The 24,882-nt window shown below is 43.6% G+C and overlaps 1 protein-coding gene across 4 annotated transcripts in view; it reads right to left on the reverse strand.

Annotated features, from left to right (window-relative positions):
* The window catches only part of LOC113008322 (neuropilin-2-like), a 92,850-nt gene that overhangs the window by 63,092 nt on the left and 4,876 nt on the right, over positions 1 to 24,882 (reverse strand). For all 4 annotated transcript variants that reach the window (XM_080291002.1, XM_026145670.2, XM_026145668.2 and 1 more), the window contains exons 2-3: positions 16,783 to 16,963; positions 4,644 to 4,825 (exon numbers count right to left, since the gene is read on the reverse strand). In XM_080291002.1, coding sequence (XP_080147128.1) covers positions 4,644 to 4,825; positions 16,783 to 16,963 — 363 coding nt within the window. The remainder of the gene's footprint in view (positions 1 to 4,643; positions 4,826 to 16,782; positions 16,964 to 24,882) is intronic.

Genomic DNA, 24,882 nt, shown 5'->3' on the forward strand with positions numbered 1-24,882 from the left:
ATGTGTAGAGTAAACGCCTGACCAGTTTTCTGCCCGCAGTGATTTTTTCCCCTTTCATTACTTCACGTTAGTGGACTCTGCAAAAACACTTGTGCCCTCCTTTCTCCCATCTTCCTCCAGTCTGTCCCGTCTCGCTCTCTACCTCCACCTTCTCCGATTTCCTTTTGCGTTCACCTTCCTTCCCATCTGTTTGAAGCGGGTAGGTGTGAAAGAAACACGTGTTTAACTTGTAAGGGTTGGGGAACTGCGGTTAGCGTGCCGTGTGTGTGTCTGCATGAGGGTGTGTGTGTGTTGCTGGGTAGATTTGTTGATGGTGCTTAAGGCTCGCAAGGCACTGAGAGATAGGACCAACTTTCTCAGTGTGTGTTTTAAAATTATAAGCTTGTGAGTGCATGTAAACACTTTTATCTAAAATGTGAACATAAAATATAATTCCCATAAAAATCTGCACGTTTGTTTATGTGAAGCTCTACTTTTATTCAAGCTCCTTTCCAAGCCTTCACCAGGCTCTCGGGCTCTCCTTTCATCAATCTCTAACAAACACACACACGTCCACATGCAGAGCAGATTTACTGTAACATACACACACTGAAAGGCGACCACACACAGTTTAACAGCTCCAGCGCACCCGCAGCCTTGCTTTCCATATGTGTTTGGATTCCACTGCAGCGTTGTTTAAGTTGGAGGCTGGTGGCGCTGAAACTCTGACATTACATTTGAGCCTCTGTCACTGCATCACTGAGGATTTCTCTTTATAAACTCACTCTGACATGAAAACTAACTGCCATCCCTGTAGTCCTCCCACTCCAGTTTACTAAAAGTTCAAAACACTGTGATTCTTCAGTGATGTGTAACGGAGTGAAACATTGGAAATTTGAAATTTGCATCTGTTTTGGAGCTGAAACTCTGCAGATAAGTGAAAGATTCCTAATTAACTGTAAATTTATTGAATATTTTAAAGACAATTCTGCTCTTTGTTGCACTCCTTTAAGCTCAGGGCACCTTTTGCTTGTTGCTAGGTCAGATCTGGATCCACTTTCTTCAATAAAATTCAGCGACGGCAGGAGGGAGCAACGTGATTGGTTTAACAGTCTAATGAACTGACTCGATGGGTAGCTGGACAGAGGCAGAGAGGAAGTGCCTGAAGCCATTAGGCAGAAAGGAAACAACAGCGGTAATCGGAAGGATCGTCACGACAGCTTCCACATTACATGCCTAGTGCATGTATAGAGAGAGGTGGCTGAGTGTGCGCATGTGTGGGAAGGTGTGCGTGGGTGTGCTTGTATTACTCACGGAAATTGTTTTGCTCAGTTTCAATCACTTCACATTTAGGTCAGAAACTGTTGCCCACGAGGTCGCGTTTTTAACTCAGTGTGAGCGTTCGGTTTTGGGTTAGTGTTAAAGGTTTAAGGTTAGGCTCGGCTGAAGTTCAGGCCAGGGTGCGTCTACACTATTAATTAGTGAAATGTCCACTAATGCAAAGATAAGCAGTGTGTGTGTGTGTGTGTGTGTCTGTGTGTGTGTGTGTATTAACATCTCCATGCAAACACGCAAGCTGCCCTGCATTTGTGAGTAACCCTTCAGCCTGCATCACTGAATTCGTGTGTGTGTGGTGAGTTCTGGGTCACAATAACAGCTGGGGGCACACTGCCTAGACAGTGAAATTTGATTGGTCGGCTGTGTTTCCATTGGCTGGAATTTTACTACAATCTCCATAGCAACAGGGCTGTAAACAATAACAACAGTAGCACATCATTTTGTTTTGACATTTCCGTTGTTTATATTTTATGTCTGTTTATGTGCTTCGACTTTAATGGCGGCTACTGGCGTGCACGCGTGAGCCTTCCATGTTCGTGTACATGTATGTGTGAATGCATTACATGTGCCTGTGTTCTCCATGCAAACCTACTCCTCACTCCATAACACACCCCAGTAACAGGAAGGGTTTGCAGCCAAGGCGTCCTCTAAATGTTCAGCCAAGCGAGTTAAGGCATTGAAATGCTAACAATCCAACAACACAGGGCACTGAAACTGAGCGAATCACTGAACTTTCTTATAACAAAGACTTCAGTGTGAGCTTCAGATTCACAAAGAATTTTTTTTTGAATTGGAAAGATTCAGTTTAATTTAATTTTAAACTTTGTGCTCCTGAGAAATCAAGCCTTCCTCTTCCAAGAAACAGCAGGGCTCTCACCCCAGTAAACAGTGTCTCGGTGCAACGATGTTTACTGCTACTGGAGGAAAAACAGGACAGAAGAAATCAAATAAAATGAGAGAAAGGTCAACGAAGTGAACGGATGAATTACATCAAAGCAAAAAATAGTCATAAATTCAAATTTTGGAACAATTTAAAAGAAGAAGAGCTGTGGTGAATATTTTTTTTTAAAAAGAGGACAATGCATAAACTTAAAGCTCTTCTCAAGAAGTTTCTGTCTTGTTTTGTTCCACATATTTTTGTGCCAAGCAGTGAGACTATATTTACCCGTAAGTGGAGGCCGTGAAAATGCAGGAAAAGAGGAGAAGAGAAGCTTTTTCATCTTTCTTTTTCATTGAACAGAACTGAATGTGCAGGTGCCAAAAACAGATATAAATTTAGATGGTTCTCCATGAGGGTATACAGATTGTCTAGCATACACTCACACACAAAATCGAGTCATCCACACAACCAGACGCTCAGTTGCACCTTCCAGGATAACAAGATCTTGTTAGCCGTATGACAACAGCTTGAATTTTCCAAATGGCTCCATCATTACTGCCAGAAAAGGCTGGACACACACACACACACACACACACACACACACACACACACACACACACACACACACACACACACACACACACACACACACACACAAACTAAGAAAAGTCCTGCAGAGGATTCATAGGAGTTGGATTTAAGTGGTTACATATTAAAATTTGATAAGTAGAATGAGTTAAAAGTATTTCTCATATCTCAAATAAAACGTTTGACCATTTAAACACAATAAATGTGTGATTGTAGTTATGGCTAAATACCCAAACAAGGTATTTGTAATGTTTTAATGTCAGCCTAACTGCACACATCATCAGCATTTCCAAACCACAAATGGCAGAAACTGAGAAATGCGATGAACAAAAAATGCTTTTCTTGCTCATTAAGCTGCACATTACATACATTTTACTGAATGAACTACAGTAATGTGTTGGAATTATGGAGTTAAGATTAAAAAGAGACACAAACGAATGTTTACACGCAAAGAAAAAGAGAAATGACTTGATGATAAATTCAAAACAAAGTAACTGATTCACAAATCTGCCTTTCTCTTTTTTTTTGTCGCTCTCTATTTCTCCCTCGGGTGCTTGAGTGTGAACGCTGACACTCATGTTCATCAGGTGGACTCTGTCTTGTGTAACAGTCACACACACACACACACACACACACACACACACACACACATGCACGCACGCACGGAGGGAAAGACAAGAAATCCCAAAACGCTGGTGCCAGCAAGTGAGAAACACCAACAAGCACACGTGTTGTGTTAGTAACCTCAGCCCTCTGTGTGTGTGCATGTGTGTGTTTGTGTGTCTCAGGGGAGCAGGGCTCAGGACTCAATTAAGCAGGCATGTGTGGAATGCTTTCAGGGGGAACGGGACAAGATGGCCATGGGGCCGACGCTACGCGCCTCTCTGTCTCGCATGCCCTTGATCTCAATTGGTCTCGCTTTGGCTGACCCGTAGCAGCGTGAAGGGGAGCCGTGTCGGATACACACACTTCTACACACACACAAAGTGCCATGAAGGGAAGAGATGTCTTGCCTGGACAGACTAAAGAGCTCTCGAGGGTCCTCGGCTGCGTCTCTTGTGGTTTTCGCTCTGTCTCCATTGACACCAGGGAGATAAACGAGTCTTGGTCGCCTAATGAAGCATGTTCAATCCTCTGCTAGCTTGTAATACAGTTACTAATAGCCTATTCATGGGTGCAGTTCTTATAAAATCCTGTTCACTCACTGTTAAGGCTGCCCGCGTGTGCGGGTCATTTACAGTGATAATATCCTTTTTGGGAGTGCTGGATAGACTTTATGGGTGCCGATGAAGAGGGCTTTGTCAGCCGTACAACAGTGTCGTACTGGGGTTGTCCTGGCAGTTTAAATTCTAATTTAATAAATGTCATTACAGGTTATTAAGCTTGAGTCTGCAATCCGTGTCACCTGGGCTGGAGCCTATCGCAGCCAACACAGGGGGAGAGGCTGGAGGATGACAAAGGCAGGCATCCACACAAGTCAGAAAAAAGTATGTTGAGTGACTGTGGCTCAGGTGATAGAGCGGGTCACCCACCAATCAGAAGGTCAGTGGCCCCCTGTCTCCTCCACTCTGCTGGTTAAAATACTGAACCCCACGTTGCCCCGATGCATTGTGGGATGGGGTGTACTTGCAGGGACTCCATCAGTACCAGTCCGTGTCATCATGTCTTTGGGCTGCTGGACGAAACTGGAGCAGCCTGGCTTAGGTAGAGCATGCAAACTCCACACAGAAGCACAAATGTGCTAACCACATCCGCCCATGATTCAACCACTGAATACAAACTGTTCAGTATCAAAGGATCTTTATTCTCTTTATATATATATATATTAAAAAAAAGAGCAGCGTAAGTGAAAACTTACCAGTTTTGAAGATTTCATAGCGGAGCGAGAACCCCGCCCCCTGGTGGGCGTAGTCTGACACAAACTTGATGTGGAGCGCAGGCCCTGAGGATATGATCGGCGGGGGGGCGATGTTGCTGCAGTGCTTCCCCAGTAGGTCAGCTGACTCTGAGTTCCCGTCATGGATCTCTACATAGTCATACCTGCGACACACAAACACACCTCACTAAACACCTGGGCAGAATTTCCAGTGGCGATTCAGAGCTCGGTCGCAGGCAGAAACACACATTCACCAATCACGTTCAGCCTAAAATACACGAGTATATTCGAGAACATCTGAAAGCATTACATTAGTAGACTGATGAGGTGTTTAGAGGAGGAAAGGAAATGATGGTTCAATTACAGGAAGAGAAAACTGTTAAATTCCCCACAAGCTGCTTTTACTCTGATCTTATTAGTTTCTTCTCCTTTCTTTTTTATTTGGCAGGCATCACATTGGATTTGACTGTAAAAAGGAAGCAAAGAGCAGATTGTTTGCATCTATAAGGGGCTAGAGGGACTTCTGAAAGCACAGTTACTATCAGCGGCGGCATGGGTGTCATCGCGATTCAAATAAATACAGCAGAAGAAGCTGGCAGTTCACATATGGTGCGAGATGAAAAGCACCACCTGCGTGAAGCAAAATAGAAAAAGAAACCTTTTTAAGATTCTGTAACCGACTGATCACAGACTCCAACAGCTGAGCTTCGTGGTTTGCAGAATATAAGTACAAACAAAAGGAACGTGTGAGTAATATGGCGAGCACTCTTTTATTCTGCATGATGTCACACACAATGCAGTTTAGAAATCCCCACAAACAGATTCCCACTTTCACACAATATATTTACAAGTTTAATGGCTTTCAAAGCACAAAACAACGCAGCACTTAAACAGCGATCGATCTGTTTCCCATAAATCACAAGATTTCTGGTTAAAGGGTCAAAGTCACAAACGTACACAAAAGCCAAACTGTTTGAACCGCGAACGGACACGAGGCCCTTTGATGGTACAAATTGACTAATGTTGCCCGAATGACTCTGGTTTACGTCTCGCAGAAATGTGAGTGGATCGTGTTTGTTGCTCGGCTTGTTTTCAAAGACAAATCCACATTTTCAAAAGGATTTAGGTCATGTCTGTGCTGTTCCCTCCGGCTGTGTTAAATCCTTATGTTTAAATAAGACAGGAAGCACTGCGATACACAATTAACTACAAATAATCAAGATGATCAACAACTAAATGAAAGTTTCCTTGTTTTTTCATATCTGGTACTTTTTAATAGCGCTGTCTCCGAATTTCACGGTTATTTTCAATATTACACATTTATTTGCTACAAATCAGCAGATGGGTGCGAGCAAATGTTTTTTCCTCTGTAAAACGCTAGTACTGACTGCACATCTATTTTTATTCTTTTTTCTTTCATGTTTTCTGAGCACAAATGTTACGGCCCATCTCCGGAGCGGCAGCAGGAGCGTTGCCTCTGTGTCTGAATACCAGAGACACACCTGCCTGGCTCTAAAATAGCTTCCTCAATAGAATTTCCTCCAGCAGCTAATTTTCTTACAGCAAAACAAAACTCTGGCTGACCTCCCCCTGTAGATGTTTGTCCATCACATCGCCTACTTCTGACCACATGAGTCACATGAATTGCTTCAACACTGAGCTTTCAACATTTTTCTAAAGTAATCAAATGGACACGCTTCCATTTACCCTGGAGTCTAAAAGGTTTATACATTTAAATACTTTACAGTGGAAACAGAAAACCTCCCAGTGAGCCAGTGGATTAATGGATCATTTACCACTGCATATTAAACATGCAGTACAGACATATTAAAGTTAAAAACATATATAAGGCCAGTTGGTCTTTTCAGTATTTGTCAGCATGCATTAGTAATGCGCATTAAAGTTACACTCATGTTGTTACTTTGTTACAAACGTTCCTCAGCGCTCTGCAGGATGCGCACACATCTGCACTAGCGCTATGATCAGCTGATTTCAGTTCCCGTGCAGGCAGGAGTGAAAACTACAGCGTGGTCTACAACTTTTAAGGGGTCATGACGTGAGAATTATTTTTATTTTTATTGTATGAAAGGACAAGAGTGTGATGGTAAAGTGCAAACTGCATCCAAAGAACCCAGACTGGTGTTAAAGCAGAGTGTATGCAGACCCCAGCATAGCAGCCAGAGCCTGTAATTAAACAGGTAACGACGGCAGTGCTGAGCCGCCACACTCAGCGCTGAAGCCTCCATTACAGCCTGTAAATGCTTCTGCAATAGAAATGCAACGACCCTAAAAGAAAACACTGGAAGAAAATTCATGTCCTCAGAAGGATAGGGATTCGTGTTGGCGTGTCGGACTGTAGCCTAAGGTTTATATTGTTAACTTCATATGCTATAGTGCATTACAGGCCATGGTATGGAGTAATGTCACGTAATGTAACAGAGTACTTTTTCCAGGAATAAAAATCCATAAGCTTTATTAAGAAAAACTCCGATGCTGGCCATGAATGCTGCTGTTTGTGGACAAAGAGGCCAAAACACATTCACAGATAGATGTTTTTTGTCATTTAGAAGGATAGTGATAACTCTACAAAAACTATTCAGCCCAGACTCTAAACCTCATAATGAGGTGCCAGGATTTAAGAGAGACACGACCTCTGTGGTCGAAAAATGTGTGACAACGTGACAAAAACTCCAGTTCGCCAAATGGGCACTCGGGGCCGGCTCCATGCACTCCCATGTTAAAATACTCCACTTTAGAGGAGAAAGGCCTACAGACTGATACAAAAACATGACTGTGTCTGAGGTTAAGTGTACTCACAGCATGTCCAAACAGTCTCTGCAATCCCATCCATCCATTTTCTTCCACTCATCTCTTAAACTGCAATTCCAGTGATTTAATACTATGTTACTTAGCCCTAATTAACAACTACAATGTTAATTAGGGCTAGCACTCATACAATGTATAAATGTGATAAATGAACCTGATAAATAAGCACTTCCCTCATCCGAATATGATTACTTCTGGTTCCAAATTTAAAACAAATACTAAAATAAATGCTAAAAGCTTCCAAACAGGGGTTTGCTAGCCTACAGGTGAAGTCAAGGTGGCGGTGTCCATCTTTTAAGTACAGTTTATGCCTTTAACTCTAGTCAGCGCCTTCTAGTTTGTGCTCCTTCTCATTACTTGACACATCCTGCCATAGTAATAGGTGGTACATTTTTTTACAGAGTAACATTTTCAGCATGTTATACTCTCAGCGAGCATTTTCCAACATGTTCATTCGCCATAACGTTTGCCTTGTACAATAAACCCCACGAACAATAGCGATGAAGAGCAGTGTGTGAGCGTGCAGTCTGACAGGTGAGCCACCTCCCAACATAATGAGGGTCACACACCTCCCACTCTCCCATCATGCTTTGTGAGGAACTAACACAGTTATGACGCGAGCTGTCAGCGCACTGCGAGCATGTGTGCGCGCATCTGTGTGTGTGGATGCGCGCGCACGTGTACGTGTCAGAGTTCCTGTCATATTTCCCCAAGAGAACGCCTCATTGTGGTGACAGTTTCCTCCTCCCCTCTCTAGCACTGACAACTTTGTCTAACAGTTACTCACACCAGCACAAGATCTCCTTTTCTCTCTTTGTTCTGGCCTGCGCTGTTTCTAGTGATTTCTATTCTTTTCTTTCTACTGTCATTCTTTCCTCTCTTCCTCTGCGTGGCTTGTTTTAATGTTGTCAGGCACATAACCAGTGGCTAAGAGCCAGTGTGTGGGTAAGAGAGAAGAAGCAGAGATGGTGAAGAAGGATTAGGAGAGCTTTTACATGTTTTAATGTTTAACTCCGCTTCATTAATTGTACTTATAGGGGAAAAACATGAGATTACGAGCGAGATACATAGGCAGGTGGCAAAAAAACAAAACAAAAAAAACAAGATGATAATTTTTCCGAGGCCCAGCTGTCCTCGAGCCGGCATTATCCACTTTTGGAAAGCATTTTGGAAAAAGCTCAGCTTTCAGGTGTAGAAGCAGGGTCAAAACGAAGAGGAGAAGATTTGAGATTTAGCCGGTGCAGCGTGGATGTAGTCTGGGAGGGAACATGACACTGCATTCACTCTGCCAGCTCCACACCTAAGACAGACAGAGACAGGTGTGCTTCGTGCCAGCCGTCCTCCCTCCAGCTCTGTACTTACACGACTACTACACGCTCGCATGAGACCTGCTTCCATGCACATGTAAACACATGTACACACACAGAGCCTGTGGCCATGCACACTGATCTATAGAAGGGTTCCCAATCTGTCTGTGTGTAGGAGGTTCACAGCTTCTAACAAACTGTTTAATCTTACCCCATCACCCCAATACATTTCACTGCAGGCCAATCAGTGATGTACTGAGACTTGCCACGGGGAATAACACGAACCCCAAATGTGCTTCTCCCACACTTCTCCCTAAAATGTATTTGTTAACGAGCTGTTTGCATAACATGGGAGGGAACACTGGAAACCAGGACAAGTGAGGATTGTGAGCACAAATTGAGCTGTGAAAGAAGGCCTTAAACCACCTCTAACATTTGACATTCTGAGAGATTTGTGTGCCTGCGCTTGTTTGTGTTTTGGGGATGTTTCAGAAACGAGAGAAGCCAAGGCTTTTCCAAAGCCTGCCTGCCGGGAAGCAAGCGAAAGATTTGGATACAGATGAACTTCCACCCCTGATTCTTTTAATTGCCTTCCACACATTCCCTCTTTTTGGGTTGGGAGTTGTCTTCTTACACCTGCACGTTTCTTTCAAACATCAGGGGCGCCCTTACAGGCAGACGGAGCGTCTGTGCAGCACACACGGCCGGTGACAACAAAGAGAGCTGAAGCCGGGCCAGGTGGGCGTTTAAGTGTGACAGGATTTTCGCGGAGAGGGAACAGAGAGGACAAACGCCTGTTAAAGCGTTGGTGCAAATTCAATCTATTAAATGTTTTTTGGGGGGATGATATGTTAGCTTGATAGGCTTCTGAGAAAGTTTTTAAGGGAAATGACATTAACTTCATATTCAAGCAATTCACACGTGCATGCATGCAGACACACTTTGCAGCTTTAGTCATGTGAACATTGCAACGGACTTTAAGCTAAGCTAAACATATCGGTGATATTTTAAAGTGGTTCAAAAGGAAGTGAATAAAACTATCGACTCACTGTCAAGACAAGAAATAATTATAGGTTTGGTGGTTTTAGCAAGCCCCTGGGAATCACAAGTGCTTCTTGCAACAGCGCATGTCCACAGCCTGGTACGCTTAGAGTGTTTTGCTCTCTATAGCCACTTTACCCCTTCATAATAGCTCTCCATGGGCTGTACTTTTATCATAAACTTTATTGTGTAAAGTTAAGAGCATGGCTGCTTTGGCTGGCTGCTGGATGCTGACACAGTAGCTGTCTGCTGTGCTTTACCCTCGCTGACCTGCACCTTCCAGCCACGTTTGTGGTTTATTATCTTTTTAAAGCATTTTCAACACAAATCTTAAATAATGCAGTTTGTTGTGTGTTTCATTGTACTAACGGACTTTCAATAAAACCTGTGCCATGCTTTCATTTCCATGATACTCAGCAGGAATTAGCAGCTGTGTAACGCACTCATACAGTGTATGGATGTTCCTTTTTAACCAAGCATGCTAATAAGTTAATGCTCCACCATTTCCAATAAATATGTTTACTCCGGAATAAAAAGATGAGATTGAAGGACAGTGAACAGGCCCAGGATCAGATCCCAGCGTGCCGAGGAAGGTCCGGTTCGTTGGAACCAGCTGCCCGCTGACCTGAGATCAGTTACATCTGTGCCAACATTCAAAAACAAACTCAAACCCTGTTTGTTCACACAGGTCTGCACTCAGTAGCTGTGTGTGTGTGCGCTTGTGGTTTTCACCACCTACACCTACACACCCGAAGTCAAGGCTTCAAAATGTGAACGCAAAAACCAAAAGATGGTGCTGCAGCTGCTCCGCCCATCTTTTTTATACAGTCTGAGGCTAAATGTCGAAACGAAGTATTTGTAAAGCGTTCACAGAACGAAGGAAAAGATCATGTAGCGCTCCCACTTATTTCTTATTCGAAATATTCACAGCTGATTGTTGTGGCTCCCTGCTGTGTGTATACCTGTGTGTATACCTCTGTGTATACCTGTGTGTATACCTCTGTGTATACCTCTGTGTATACCTGTGTGTATACCTCTGTGCATACCTGTGTGTATACCTTTGTGTATACCTGTGTGTATACCTGTGGAAACGTAAAGCAGCAGTGAGTTTGTCACCAAAGCCGTTACCAGAGAGTAAGGAGGATGACTGACTTCACTGATATCATGTAATAGTACTGTTACTGCAGACAGCTGGACAGTGTGAGTTTGTGTGTATATATATAAGTGCGGATGTGTATGTGTCCACCAGTAGTCTCCACGACAACCAATCGATTCCTCATTATGGCTTTAACACACATTGATCAGGCTCAGTCCTTCACTACTGCACGCACACACACACACACACACACACACACACACACACACACACACACACACACACACACACACACACACACACACACACACGATTAGCAGGGACACCTTCAGGGCACCGGGGAGTGTCTGTAAATCAGAGCACTGATATTATCATTATTACCTACCCTACCTTGAGGCGTGTGCATGTGTTCATGTGCGTTTCCTAAAATCACTACCTCGGAGCTCAACAAATCTTCTAATTTCTCTTTCTGTAACATCAGGTCACTCAAGCAGTGGAGGATAACTTAATCCCACCTTCCACTGGGGTTGAAGTGTCTGCTTATTAGTTCTGCACTGGTTATGTACTCGAGGCATTTTCTCTAGTTTGGAGAAGAATAACCTGAGAAAGCAACACTTTGACACTTTAAATCGTTGTTGTTTCTGGTTTCTTACTTTTATAGAATCTGAGGTTTGAGAATCGAGAAAAGATCACATGGAAACATTTGAAGAGACAAAACTAAACAGAGGAAGTCTCATTAGTTTGTGACTGTGAGGCTTCACGCTGCACACACTCTGTGTGGACTGAGCTCGTGACAAAACATTTATGTAGGTCTCGTCAACTGGCTGCGTTGCTCACCATCCAGATGTGCTGCCCTGCATCGAGTCAGCACGTGAACGTCATTTTAGCACAAATAGGGCCCTATACAGGAGCTGTAAGTAACTGCAGATGTTGTTTATTGCTTCAGCATATAGAAGCTGTTGTTATTTGGTTGAGTGGCAGATGAGGGATGAACAAACTACTATGCAGCAACAACAACGAGACCCCTCTCTCTACAAATAAATTGGCAGCATGGCCGTGATCCAACCTGCAGGGGAGGAAGGCATCCGCCTGAAGGTAGTTTTCCCGTCTCAAAAGCAGGTAAATAAACTCAAACTATGTGTCGTGGCACAGATTCAGGCTCGGAGAAGAACCGTCAGCTCGTGTGTGTTGGGATACTTGTCTGGACGTTGACTCTCCTGCTTGTAGTGACTGTGATGTTAATTCAAACTTGCAGGCAGCTGCTAAATGCCCACAGCTGGTAATTGAACAGCCACTGTCACTCCATATGTTCTTCCTCCCTCTGTCATATAGGCTTTTCATCTCTCTTCCCACCTTTCTCTTTCTGCCATCCTGCCCTCAGGCTAGTGTCACATCACATCACTCTCCCTTTACTTCGTCTCTTGGTCGCGTCGCTGGGACTTTTGCTCACCAGACAGGTGTGTGTGTGACAAAATAACAGTATCACAATACTACTGATTTAGCAATGTTTGTATTTGATACACCTCAGATTGAAGAGAAGAGAAGAGAAGAGAAGAGAAGAGAAGAGAAGAGAAGAGAAGAGAAGAGAAGAGAAGAGAAGAGAAGAGAAGAGAAGAGAAGAGAAGAGAAGAGAAGAGAAGAGAAGAGAAGAGAAGAGAAAAGCTAGCGTGAAGTGAAATGATTGATTGAGGCAGAGTACAAAGACAAGGTCTAAATCATTAGTGAAAGCATTAATGTCGGCTGGTGCTTCTCTGTCATATAAATCACTTTTTAACTCACTGCTTTACTTCGTGCTTATTGTTTAAGCCATGCAGCCGTGAAAACGGTGATGTGACTGTCTGCCTTTTACACGCTATAAGGGTTTATTCTAGAGCCAGAATCCACTCCCAGCATCTGCTTCTGCTCCTTATGCAGGTTTATGGAAGCCTCATGCTGCATGTCATTTCAATATTAGCAGATAGCATCTTAACAGGGTGTGGTCCCGCTGAATAAGAGGAGGCTGACTTAGAAAAGGAATTGAAGTGATGTATAGGCACGAATCATGAATAAGAGAGAGCAGATGCATTTAAAGCATTTAAAGGAAGTGTATGTTTTCTGATATGCGATGCTCAATAATGATTTGGTTTAGGAGGGACAAAAAGAGGAGAAATTAGCTGGAAACAGAGAGAGGAGACTGGAGAAGATGAACCCAAAAGGAGAGAAGAGGATAGGTAAATGGAGGTGGATAAAAGATGATAGATGGGGTCTACTGGACGGCAGTGTGAGGGTGGGAGGGGCAAGGAAGGGTGAGATGAATAGTGCGAAGGGAACGGGAAAAGGGCCAGACGGGAAGAGGAGAGGAGGGAGCTGTCAGGATGATTTGAGTTTGCCCCCAATGGACCCTGACGCTGCACTTTTCAGTATGTGTGTGTGTGTCTGTGTGTGTGTTCATTCCAAAATAGAGATCTTGCTTTCAGCGACAGAGCAGTGCAGTGAGCTTACAGGAAGCTCTGAAGCAGTGAACCAGCTGTTGTCTCATACGGTAAACTTCAGGAAGCATCTCTTTGAAACTCTACCTGACAATCCCAGAAGTTTCACATCAATCCAGAGAAGCGCTTTACCTGGATTTCACAAATACTGTGAACACTCACACAGAATATATTTAGGTTACAATCAGGTTGAAGAACTAGAGCCAAAAACCTGGGAGAGAGCTGGACTTCTGTACCATCGTTTGCCTGGTGCTCAACACTTTTTCATAAATCTGTTAGGCTTTAAAAAACTTCCCTCTAAATTTTCTAACATTCAGCTGAAGGAGAAACCTAGTGTGGTGATTTCTGATGGTCACGCTCATCTTCATGCCATATTCTGAGGCTGGGTTTGAACTCCCTCCTAGATATTTTCCATTCATTACAAAACTATTTTTGTGTCCGACCAAGCACAACGCTCAGAATGTCTTCCAGGAGAGACACATATCCAAGCAGCATTGTTTCCCATCGCCCTCTGGGACAGCTGGCATTTCAGTTTTGAGCAATTATAAACCTATTTGATTTCCTGAGTGCTTCATACTGCACTGTTGGGTGTGCTGAATAACAGCGACACCAAGCATGCGTGCCTCTAAGGTGAAATAAAGCAGAACATTTTCATCTCAGGGCAGCGAGTGCTGTTGTTCTATGAGAGGTCGATGGCAACGCAGATGAAGACCGCAGTCGTTTGAAATGCCTCTGAGGCCATCCGTCATCAGTGCTGGTGACGGAGCAAATCGTGGGTTTGTCACCTGGGAGACTACGGTTCGGTAAAAAGCTGTGATTTTGGTTAAACATACCACAAACGTTTAAAAGTGTCTTATATGTTCCCTCGAGTATCCTTTTATCTTTTTCAAATATTCCTAATTGCTTTTTTATGCGAAGGTAAGAGAGAAACAGTATCTCCTGTATGCTTAGACTTGACAATAAAGTCTCGAATTGTTATAAATGAGTAAATGTAACAAACTGGAAATGACTTTCTTAAATAATTGAATATGAAATATCTTTCATCATCTATACAAGCTACATAAAGAGACACAAATAGCTACAGTTTCAGTCAGATTATCGAGTTCAGACTGACTTAAAAATACACACAGGTATAACAAATACAGCAGACTTACATGGACATACATGTTACCACGGTGATGGTCACGTGATGCAAAAAGGGAAGCCATGTTGATTCACGGAGTTCCCGATGTTCCTGTCGTTCCTTTTCATCTCCCCGAGTCCCCTCAGCTGTTTCCCTGCACTTAAATTACTGCTGTACATGAATCTTAATGAAAACATCTCTCTTTGTTCTGGCTTCCACTCCATCGATTTTCTCTGCAGAGCCACCCGAGTGCTTGACAAAATGTGATGCATTATAGATTACAGATTCCCATCTTAAATTGCAATCAGGCCCATAATAGATGAGATTGCTTCATCGTAGTGACATAATAAAAGAAGTCCTGCCTGGCCGGGCATGCAGATTCATAACCGTGCTGTTGTCGCAGCTCAGTGTTGGTGGAGAGACAGATGCTACTGTACGGCGAGGGGGTTGTTTTAATGATAAAAAGTATGGGAGGAAGCATATGCTTGTTCATAATGTACTCTTTGTCTGTTAACACAGATGACTCCTTTGTCCCAATAATGTGAATGTGTGTGTTTTCGTCCCCACAAACGAAAGATTAATGGCAGTTTTCACTTGCTCAGAGCTGAAAATCTGCACGTCCAAGAAAAGAAACACATTTATAACGTCCTTATGACCAAACAGTGTTAAATGACAGAGACATCAGGGGGCTGTGCTGGTGTTTGTGTGTACACTCCCCCCACAAACACAGACGCACACCGGCAGCCTCTTCTCCTCGGCCTCTTTGCCCTCTGAACCTAACAGCTAAATTTCAGCCTACCGTTACACAAACACACACACACACACACACACACACACACACATGCACGTACTCAGTGCCTGCAGACTTAAATAGCCCTGAGTTGTAGGGCACTTGTAAGCTTGAGATGTTACCACCAACAGTGTCTCCCTCTTAATGGCATAATCTGCACGGTGACTTTGCAAAAAAGGTGCTTGTCATCACTGGGAACAACCTGGAGTTATTTAAAGGCAGTGTACAAACACACATGTACACAATCAGAATGCATGCACCACAATAAATAAATCAGCTGCTGGTGTTTCTTGCAGATTTCCTCCTCTTGGGAAACGGCCGGGGTTTAAATGGATGCGAGAAACTCAGAGAGGAAGGGGAAAGGAAGTGCAGATGTAGCAAAGAAGGGAGGATAGATATGTCAGAGAGACAAAACTGAGAGAGAAAGAGCATCTAATGTATCAAAGTGAATGCAGAGTAAAAGTGGAAAAAAAATGCTGGGGGCAGGGAGACAAGAGAGAGAAGTATGCTTTTCATTTCCACAGCACAGCGCGAAAGAAGCAAAACTGAGCAAAGCACAGCGGGCTTTTCAACCTTTCAGCCTCTCAACAAACAGGCAGCCGGTTGAAATATTGATGCTTCAATTCCAACAAAGGAATGTCTGAATGATTTTGGTACATCTGAGTGGGGAAATTCACCTATCTATAATTGATACGGCTGAAATGTTAATAACTGGATGGGAATGCACGGGAACGGAGGCGTAGGCTGAAAAGCGTGCACGTGCGTGCGCGCTCACAGTGGCGGTAACGCCCCAAAGGGTCTCCTCTGCTGTTTGCAGGATGCATTCACTCATGATGTGACAGTAAGCAGTTTCTTTTAAGTCAAAGCGTTGGACAGTTAATACATTCATAACTTGAAGTGAGAACTTTCTATATGACTTTGGCAAATCATTCCCTCTGTACTCAGCTGTTTGCAGCCAAAGTGGAGGTAACAGTAGACTCAAACCCTGGTGGAAGCCTGTTACTCAGCCTGCCTTTATCACTGCTTGCTGTATTTTTATTTCAGACTGTCAAAATGTCCTCGTTCTGTGAGCCTCGGTGTGCAACCGAAGCCAAACAGCCAAAAAACAATGATGGACACCAAATCCTCTAATCTGTGTTAATTCTTCCAAAGTGTGAAAACCATGCTGGAACAGTAAATGTGTTGTAATTAGACCCTGATAATTAGAGACAGGGGACCCAGGGAGGTCCCAGAGTGATTATTATGGGATAGCTAAAGCCAGAGAAACAGGAGGAGAGTGGGCTGAAGTTCACCGAAAACACTCTGCAACTCTCACACAGAGAAAGGCTGGCTCACACAAAAAGCCGTCTGCAAAACTTCTCGTCTTTCCTTAGCTGCGACTTAGCGAGCAGCTTTAAATCTCTTAATCTGCTAGTTTTTACTCCTTTTTTTGGCAAGATATATCAAGTCCTTTGTGCATTTTTCGCTTACCTGCAGTCCAGTTTCTCTATTTCAAAGTGCGGGTTAAAGTTCAGGACGATGCGCTGCGAAGACTCAGGGGCCGTGATGACCCAGCGGCAGTTCTGGTGAGGTGGATACTCCAGAGGGTAGCCGGGGGTGGTGATGTAGCCCGCATCGCTTGCATCTAAATTGCCGCCGCATGGTTCAGATGCTGGATGGAAACAGAGAGAGATAAGGAGAAATCATGTTTTACACAAGTCTGGAAACTCAAGTGGATAATATGATTACTTATAGGCTTTGGTCACCAAAATCATCCTGCGTGTTTGAAACGTTAACACAGGTCAATACACGAGTTCACAGTTAGATTAAGTTCACCGATTAACTTCTCGGATGAGAGGTGAAACGTCTTCAAGTAACTTAAAGAAGTCCAGACGCTTTTCTTTGCAAGCTCCTTTAACTACGATGACCTGGATGACTGAGAACCTTCACAGACACATTTCACCGATTAACGTTTTCAGGGAAATTCAGGAGCAAGAGGGCAGAGGCTACGTGACCCAGAAGACTAAAGGTGAAAAAATAAAATACAACTGAAAGACAAATAATAAAACAATGACGAGAGATAAACTTCCATATTAATTTTTATCTGTAATAACCTTCACAGCAGCAGGCGGGGCTACAGTTCTGTCTGCTTATCGATACTGACCAGGAGTACGAGTGAACTTCCAGTTATTTCAGAGCATATTTGTTCATCGTGCATGAATTCTCACAATAAATGAAGCAAAACAGATAAAATGCAGATAAGAGCAGTGTGTGCAGAGACAGGATATGAGTGTGTCTCTGTGTGTGCGGTGTTAAAGGTCAACACAGCATCGTGAAGCACAAAGACTTCATTCTGGCCTGGAAGGACTGCCATGCACGCACACAGACACACAAACACACACGCAGACACACACTTCCAGATGCAGCAGTTACTGTCACAGAGCGGACCCACTTGTCAGCACTCATACGTCTGTGTCACATCATAAACAATACTCCTCGTTCACTGCCGCAGATGTACCCTGACATAGATGGGTAACTCATACATATCTGTGACACCCAGCGGCACAACACACACAACTCCACTGTATGAAATCTTTGGCACTTATTGTGCACAATGCTGGCTCTCCTGTTTGATGGACTGCACAGGCTAAATATGCCGAGCTTCTTCATTGTTTAAGATCTGCAAAACACAAGTTAAACCATCGTGGCGAGTATGTGCTGAATGCGAGCTTTGTTGAGTCCGATATAATGGCGCAGTCTGAGCCAGCGACAGACAGAGAACAGTCAACCGCCACGTTTTTTAGTCTGCTCCAAAATAACATCCACCCAAGTGATCCAGGTTAGGGTTAAAGTATATAACACGAGTAACTTGTTCTTCTGCACTGGTAGAAAATTAATAGTAAGTGCTTTTTGTTTAAAAAAAAGAGACTATTATTTCAAATATCCAGGGAAGAATTTCAGCAACCAAAAATGTGATCAATCAGAGCATCTCCAACAAAGCAGATGGATTTTCTGCAAATATTTTGGAGGAAGAAAAGATGGCTACAATAGGCCAGGTTATTCTAGTGAAAACAGCATCTGTGAGCGCCGGCTGCTTGATGGGAAATATTTGGCCGGTGAGCAGCCCCTAAAAATAATTTCCTGTTTTCAAAAGAAGGAAAAACAAACTCACAATCAAGCTCTTGATAGTCAGCAGCTTATTGCTCTCTCAGCCGTGACTAAATATGCATCAAGAAACTCGCCTCAAAAGAAAAAAAGCAGAGGAAGAGCAGCAGGAGGAGGTTAGGTGAGCTGTCTTTGCTACGATCTCACCCGCTGGGCCGTGACGTTTTATTTATCGCCACTGTGCTGAGAGGGATGACATAGCCAAGTCAAACTGCTCGGCAGAATGCAGCATGTTTTAAAGCCATAGCTATTAATAGTGTGGCTACTGTAAACTTACTCTGAGTGGAGTCAACATATGCAAACATTAATACACGCACGCATAAACACTTTATCGGGCACCATCTTCGAAACTAATTAAAAGAAAAGGTCAAACAAAAACGCACGTCGAAAATATCACTTTGTTGCCACGCTCACATGGCTGACTGCGTATCAGACAGTCAGTAAGAGAGGATTAAAGAGCCGGTAAGACTTCAGCGCTCAGCGCACACCGTGAGTGACACTTTGGCATCTGTATCTGGTGTCTACCTCACTCTGTCTGCAAACAATTAGTGATAACCGCTCCGTATCTCAACATTTCTGCCTGCCTCTCTTTGGTCTCTGGCGCTGAGAACCAACGAGTCCTGTTTATGTCCTCCTGACATACAGTGGTACAGGAGTAGGGTTACGTGGGCGATGTAACCCAGCCAGATGGATTTCATCTCAGCACCACCTGGATTAGTGTTTAACCACTCTGGAATCTCACAACGACATCAGCCAAACACCACTTTTAGCACACGCTGCTTTGCTAAACGTAGCTAATGAAAACTCTTGGAGAGGTGATGCAAGGGGTGTAAAATCAATGACTGCGGATTCAAATCTGACTGATAAATGAACTCCTGCTTGGATGTTATCTGAAGGATAAGGAAATCGACTCTGGCACATCCAGAGGTTGTTTTTTTAAATTTTCGTTTTTAATAGCTGACCAAATTGTTCTTTCCACAGACGTTGACTCAGCTACACATGAATCATTTGTGGTTAAAGTTGGCTGGATGCTTTAAACAAATACCTGTGCAACTATACACTTCAGCATTTACCTCAGGAGCTGCGCTCCGTCATTGTAATAGTATCCTTTTGGACCACTTTGATTAAAATAAGGTTATTCCTATTTGAAATCCATAGTTTTCTGTTTTCCACATGTGGGATCTTAAGGTGGGCGGGGGGGCTAAACTCTTGGTACAGAGCAGGCATCTAAAAGACATAAGACACTGACAAAAATGGCATGAAAAGGAGAAACTGGAGTAGAGGTGGGTTGCAAAGTGGCTTGCAGAGGTAGCAGCAGTTGTAGCATAACATTCTCTATATGAGGTTTTCCAATAGGATGTGCATAAAGGCATCAGCTGATTTTGAGCTGTCAGCTGATACAGTCTAGCTCTGGTATCAGGTGTTAGCCGCTAAAGCTAAATGCTAAATATACATATATATATATTCTGGCTGAGTCTCGCTACCTCTCCTCTCCCTGTTTCACCTCTGGCATACGGCCGATAAAGACAGCACCTCCAAGTGTCTGATGAATAAGGCCGGTGTGATATTTAGGCAGGTGCCGTGTGTGCATGAAGTATAGTGTCTGCTTTACTTTAAGGGTCTATTAATCTCCGGACGTGCACACATACACAAAGTCATTCAACAAACACTGCATCCAAACAGAGCAGAGAGTGACACAAATTGAGGCGATGAGGGCACGGATGACATCAGATCCTTTAGAATGAAGTGCCATTCATGATGAATTTCATATTGCACACGAAACATGTAAATATACAGCCGGTGAAACGTCAGGCCCCTGCAGCGACAGGCCAGCGTGCAAAGGGAGGGACACGGCTCCGGGTTTATGTCTGTAAAACAGGGAGGTGCATAAATACAGCTTCCAAAAGCAAACCTGCTATAATCCTAATTTGTATTCCCCACCCAGACGTGCACGCTGTGAAAAAAGTGCAATGTGTGTCAGAACAGAGAAGATGCTGAGTGGGGGAAATGCCTGACTTCACGTCAAGAATTACCAAATAGGTTAAAGACAGAATCATCCTTTAATCGTCACAGAGCAGCCTGCTGCGAGCAGCTGCAAAGGTGACGGTCCATCCTGGTGAAGTGGGGCTGGGCAAACAGGATGAGTGCAGCAGCTGCCGGCGACAGGAGACGGGAGACAGCAATGCTTGCTTTACTCGTTTTTCTTTTATTACACTAACACAGAGAGTAGAGTTTATAACAGCAGAGGTTCTCTTCATAGGTTTAAGCTTATTTTCCACTAGATTTGATTCAACTGTAATGGTTGGTTTCCATTACAGTTGAGAGGCACTTATTGAAAGTCCAGTGATGTCATTTCTATGCGACACAACACAAGATTGGAGGACATCGAGGCGATGGTGCGCCTGCTGCTCGGCCTGCAGCTTTCTGTCGGACTCCAGGTTTGGGTGTGGCCATGTGCGTCGTTGCCGTTTGATTCCTGTGAAGGAGTGCTACCACCTAATGGAAAACTAGGGAAAAGCTAGCTAGTGGAAAAGAGGCTACAGTGACTGTAGTACCGTGGAAACCTGAATCAGCGTTAAGTCCTGTCTGACTTGGTTTTTTATCATTTGGTCTAATCCTACAGCGTAGCATCAAACTAGGCTCTGGCCGATACAACAGCGCCGAGCGGGTACTTTCACAAGGCGCCATATCAAAACATCGGCGTATTCTTTGGCGCAGTGTGTCCTTGCCTTATCCAAACACTTTCCTCCTCTTGACCCTCGTTTTCACACAGTAAAGCTTTTCTCTCAACCGCATCAGCATGTGTGATCTTCAGGGAGAGGCTGTATTTGCACCACACATTCACAACAAATGCAACCACTGAACATCCCCATTCTGAATACAGACCACACACACACACACACACACACACACACACACGATAAGCAGCAGTAAATGGTGCTAAGCAGTCGAGCACAGATATAAGACAGGTCATTGCATTATTTATGGCTCTCTGCCGTTTAGTATTGCATCCTTGATAACACCTATTCAGCAACTTTTCCCCACATTCCCACCTCAGCACACACATACACTCAGATGTACCCACAGAGGAATCTATGACAGTTCCCACAGACCCAAACTCGTGCACACTCTTCTCCATGAAGCTGGTTCGCACAGTTGAACCAGATCCTTGTTTGTTGGCCCCAAATGCAAATTTTCTGACCTTGTTTTTAAGCTCTTACTGATTCGTTTTCCCTCTGAGGGAGTCTGATTTGACTCTAAACAGACACTTTTCAGCTCGCAGCAATCGATTTGCTTGTCTGCGAGAACTTTGCCAATCTGTCAGAGTCCACATTTCTTCATGCCGGTCCGACCCCGTCATGAAAGCATTAGTGGTTTAGTGAGTGTTTGTTATGAAAGCAAGAAAATGTGTCAGCTAACCAGAAAGCTTGTTCAGAAACTATCAACCTGTTATCCACCAACAGCAGCGTGAGACTTGCGACCTCGTTACGGTGACCTTTAAAGAGTCGGGTCCTTAAATTTATCAGTATGTTCTGGCCATCTGCATCTGCAGTTTTCCAATCTTTCTCTGCATTTCATTCACTATTTACAAACATTGTGAAACGCCTACAAAAGCTGCAGACACTGAATCCTTAAACGTTAGAGATACAAACACAATTAAAAACCTTTGGTGTGACTCTGGGAATATGACAGACACTGAAAATAACAAAGTGAAATGTGTTGTTTGGATCATACCCAGGTGCTTTTAGTCCCCCAAACCTGGGAAACCTCAGGAATGGACGGAGAAAGAGAAAAGAGAACAAAGGAGAAAAAGCCAGAGCTGGATGAAAGTGAGAAAGGGAGAGTAATGCAAGAACATCTGTCTCTCATCAGCTGAAAGGAGAAAGTCAGCAGCTCAGAAAAAGCTCACCGGACCAAAAAAATTATAACCTACACACACATACTGTACTCACACAGACACACAAACAGGTGGGGCTGTTTTCTCCAGGTGCCCTGCATTAAGACTCAGTGGAAAACCACAGAGTGAGCGTGTGTTTATATCTGTGTAAAGCAGAGGGAGGGATGAGTGGAAGACTACAAAGGATCTGAAAGAAAGGAAAGCGCGATCGGAGAATGAGGAGAAGGGAGAAAGTGACTCATAAAAAAAGCTGAGCGTGTGATACAGAAAAAGCACCGACATCAGATCAAGTTTCTCTGCTCAGGAGCAAAGGCACACCCTGATCTACGGGGCTTTAGACAGTAGACACAGAATCTAACAATAGACAAAATAAGACACAGAGAAAGACTTCAGATCAATACCAGAGCAGCAGCGGCTAATTGGAAAAACTCTCAGAGGCAGAGCAGCGTGAGGGAAGGAGACCGTTAAAGGTGCAGTCAGTAGAATTCCTCGAGTCGTTGTTTTTATTGGTGCTGCTTTGGTCTGACCCGACTGTCCTTAAGTTCTCTAAGCAAACAAACATCAGTGTGAGCGTGCCAGCTATCACTGAAGAAGCTAAAGATCTGAGTTTGGAGCTGGGAGTGTCAGCTGATGCTGATGGATGGCTGTGGGAGACGTTCTAAGTGCAGGTGAGGCGGTACAAGGTGAAAAATAAACCCTGGCTCTCTAATGGCTGCAAATGCAAATCCATCCATGTGTTTACCGACCTGACGATGACTGTGCAAAAAGAAAAATGGTTGTTGTTAGTAACTAAAACAAAATAATGAACAAGAATTAAACTCAAATGTGGAGAAAATATAATTCGTTTGCCTGATGAGGTGATGATGGCTGTGATTAGTGAGACTCTGGAGTCACTGCTTTCAAAAAGTTGTGTTTTTATTGTAATACGTGCACTCGTTTCCCTAAATCTCACCTCTGACATATACTTTTAATACAATAACAACTAAAAAAGACCAAAACTAACACTGAAAGCAATAAAAACGAGTGCTGTCAGCGTTAATCTCCTTAAAATGCCATAACCGCATTAACACGCCAAATCTCCGTTAGCGAGTTAACACGGATCGCCCCACGCGTGGGGCTGCACGGCATCAACACGTTAGCGTGGTTAGCTCATCAACGCGTTAGCGCCGTGCAGCCCCACGTACGGGGGGATCCGCGTTAACTCGCTAACGGAGATTTGGCGTTAACGAGAGTAACGCTGACGGCATTAATAAAAACTACACTGAATTAAAAAACAAAAGGTCAAACTAAAGACTGATTAGAAAATACAAAACTGGTCTTTGGCCTGCACCACATTTCATTTTTGTGTGCTGGACTGAAGTCTGCAATGATTTGAGCTGTCGCTGCATTACATCGCATGCACGTCACATAACTGGTCATTCTTTACATTTTTATCAGAAATTTAGTGTTTCCAAGCCAGTGATCTGACGTATTGCACATTTAACACAGACTTTTCATATATTTCGACATTTTTTAGTCAATATCTTCTTTAATCTCTTTAGCTACATCTAAGCCCTGCTGTGTGGCTGAATAAAATTGCTAACTTTGATATTATGATTGTAGTGAAGGCTGCTATCAATCATCCTGTATCTTGTATATAAAAAAATTGATTATGTAAGGAATGTTTTTGCTGATCGGTGGGCCGTAAATGTGACGTATTCCTTTAAGTCACTGAAAAGAGCTCCTTTTAAGCAGCGTATGAATGAGCGTCTCTAGCGAGTCGTGTGAATGGATCTCCAAAGTACGAGAAAACACAGACTGACAGAGTTCCAGGGACCAGACAGAAAGTGAGCGGCTGAAACAGTAAAGAGATTTTCCACCGTGGCAAAGTGGGGCTAAAAGAAGGTGAGGGAGGTTTCTTAATCGGGGTGAGGGAAAACACTGACAGAGGGAGGTGTGGAGAAAGACACAGAGCGCACTATTAAAGAAGAGCTGGAGTGCCATGAAAAGTAGAAAACAACAGGATGATTCGGTGTGACGAGGAGAGAAAAAGGAAAACAACCTGTGGCTTCGTTCCACAGCGCTCCGGAGGGACTGCTGCAGACACAGAAGGCCTGGCTTACTCTCTCACAAACACACACACACACACACAGGTTTTTCTTTGTGTGCGAGGATTTTAAAAGAAGTGGGAACAGGCAAATATCCTCATTTGAAAGATTTCCATGATCTCCCTTTCCCTCTGAGGACAAATGTTCTTCACAAGGCTGCAAACACAAGAACACCCACTCGCTCCCAGCATCCTCTCTAATTACTCCAGTCATTACCAGTGGCCAATGAAGACACTAGAATACTAACAGTTTACTAATGGCATGATAACTGTAATTAGAACATCCTGCTGGACCCACTAATTGTCCTTTCCCTTTTACAGATGAGAGGAGAGAAAGAGAAGGGGCGACTGTGCCAAAGGTTAATTGGGTTAATGTTTATTCGCTCATTGCAGCTAGGTTGTTGATGTCGATGGAAAAACCACTCTGTTTTTAGGCTATCAT

Source organism: Astatotilapia calliptera, chromosome 16 (assembly GCF_964374335.1).
Source record: "Astatotilapia calliptera chromosome 16, fAstCal68.1, whole genome shotgun sequence".
In the NCBI taxonomy this organism is placed as follows: Eukaryota; Metazoa; Chordata; class Actinopteri; order Cichliformes; family Cichlidae; genus Astatotilapia; species Astatotilapia calliptera.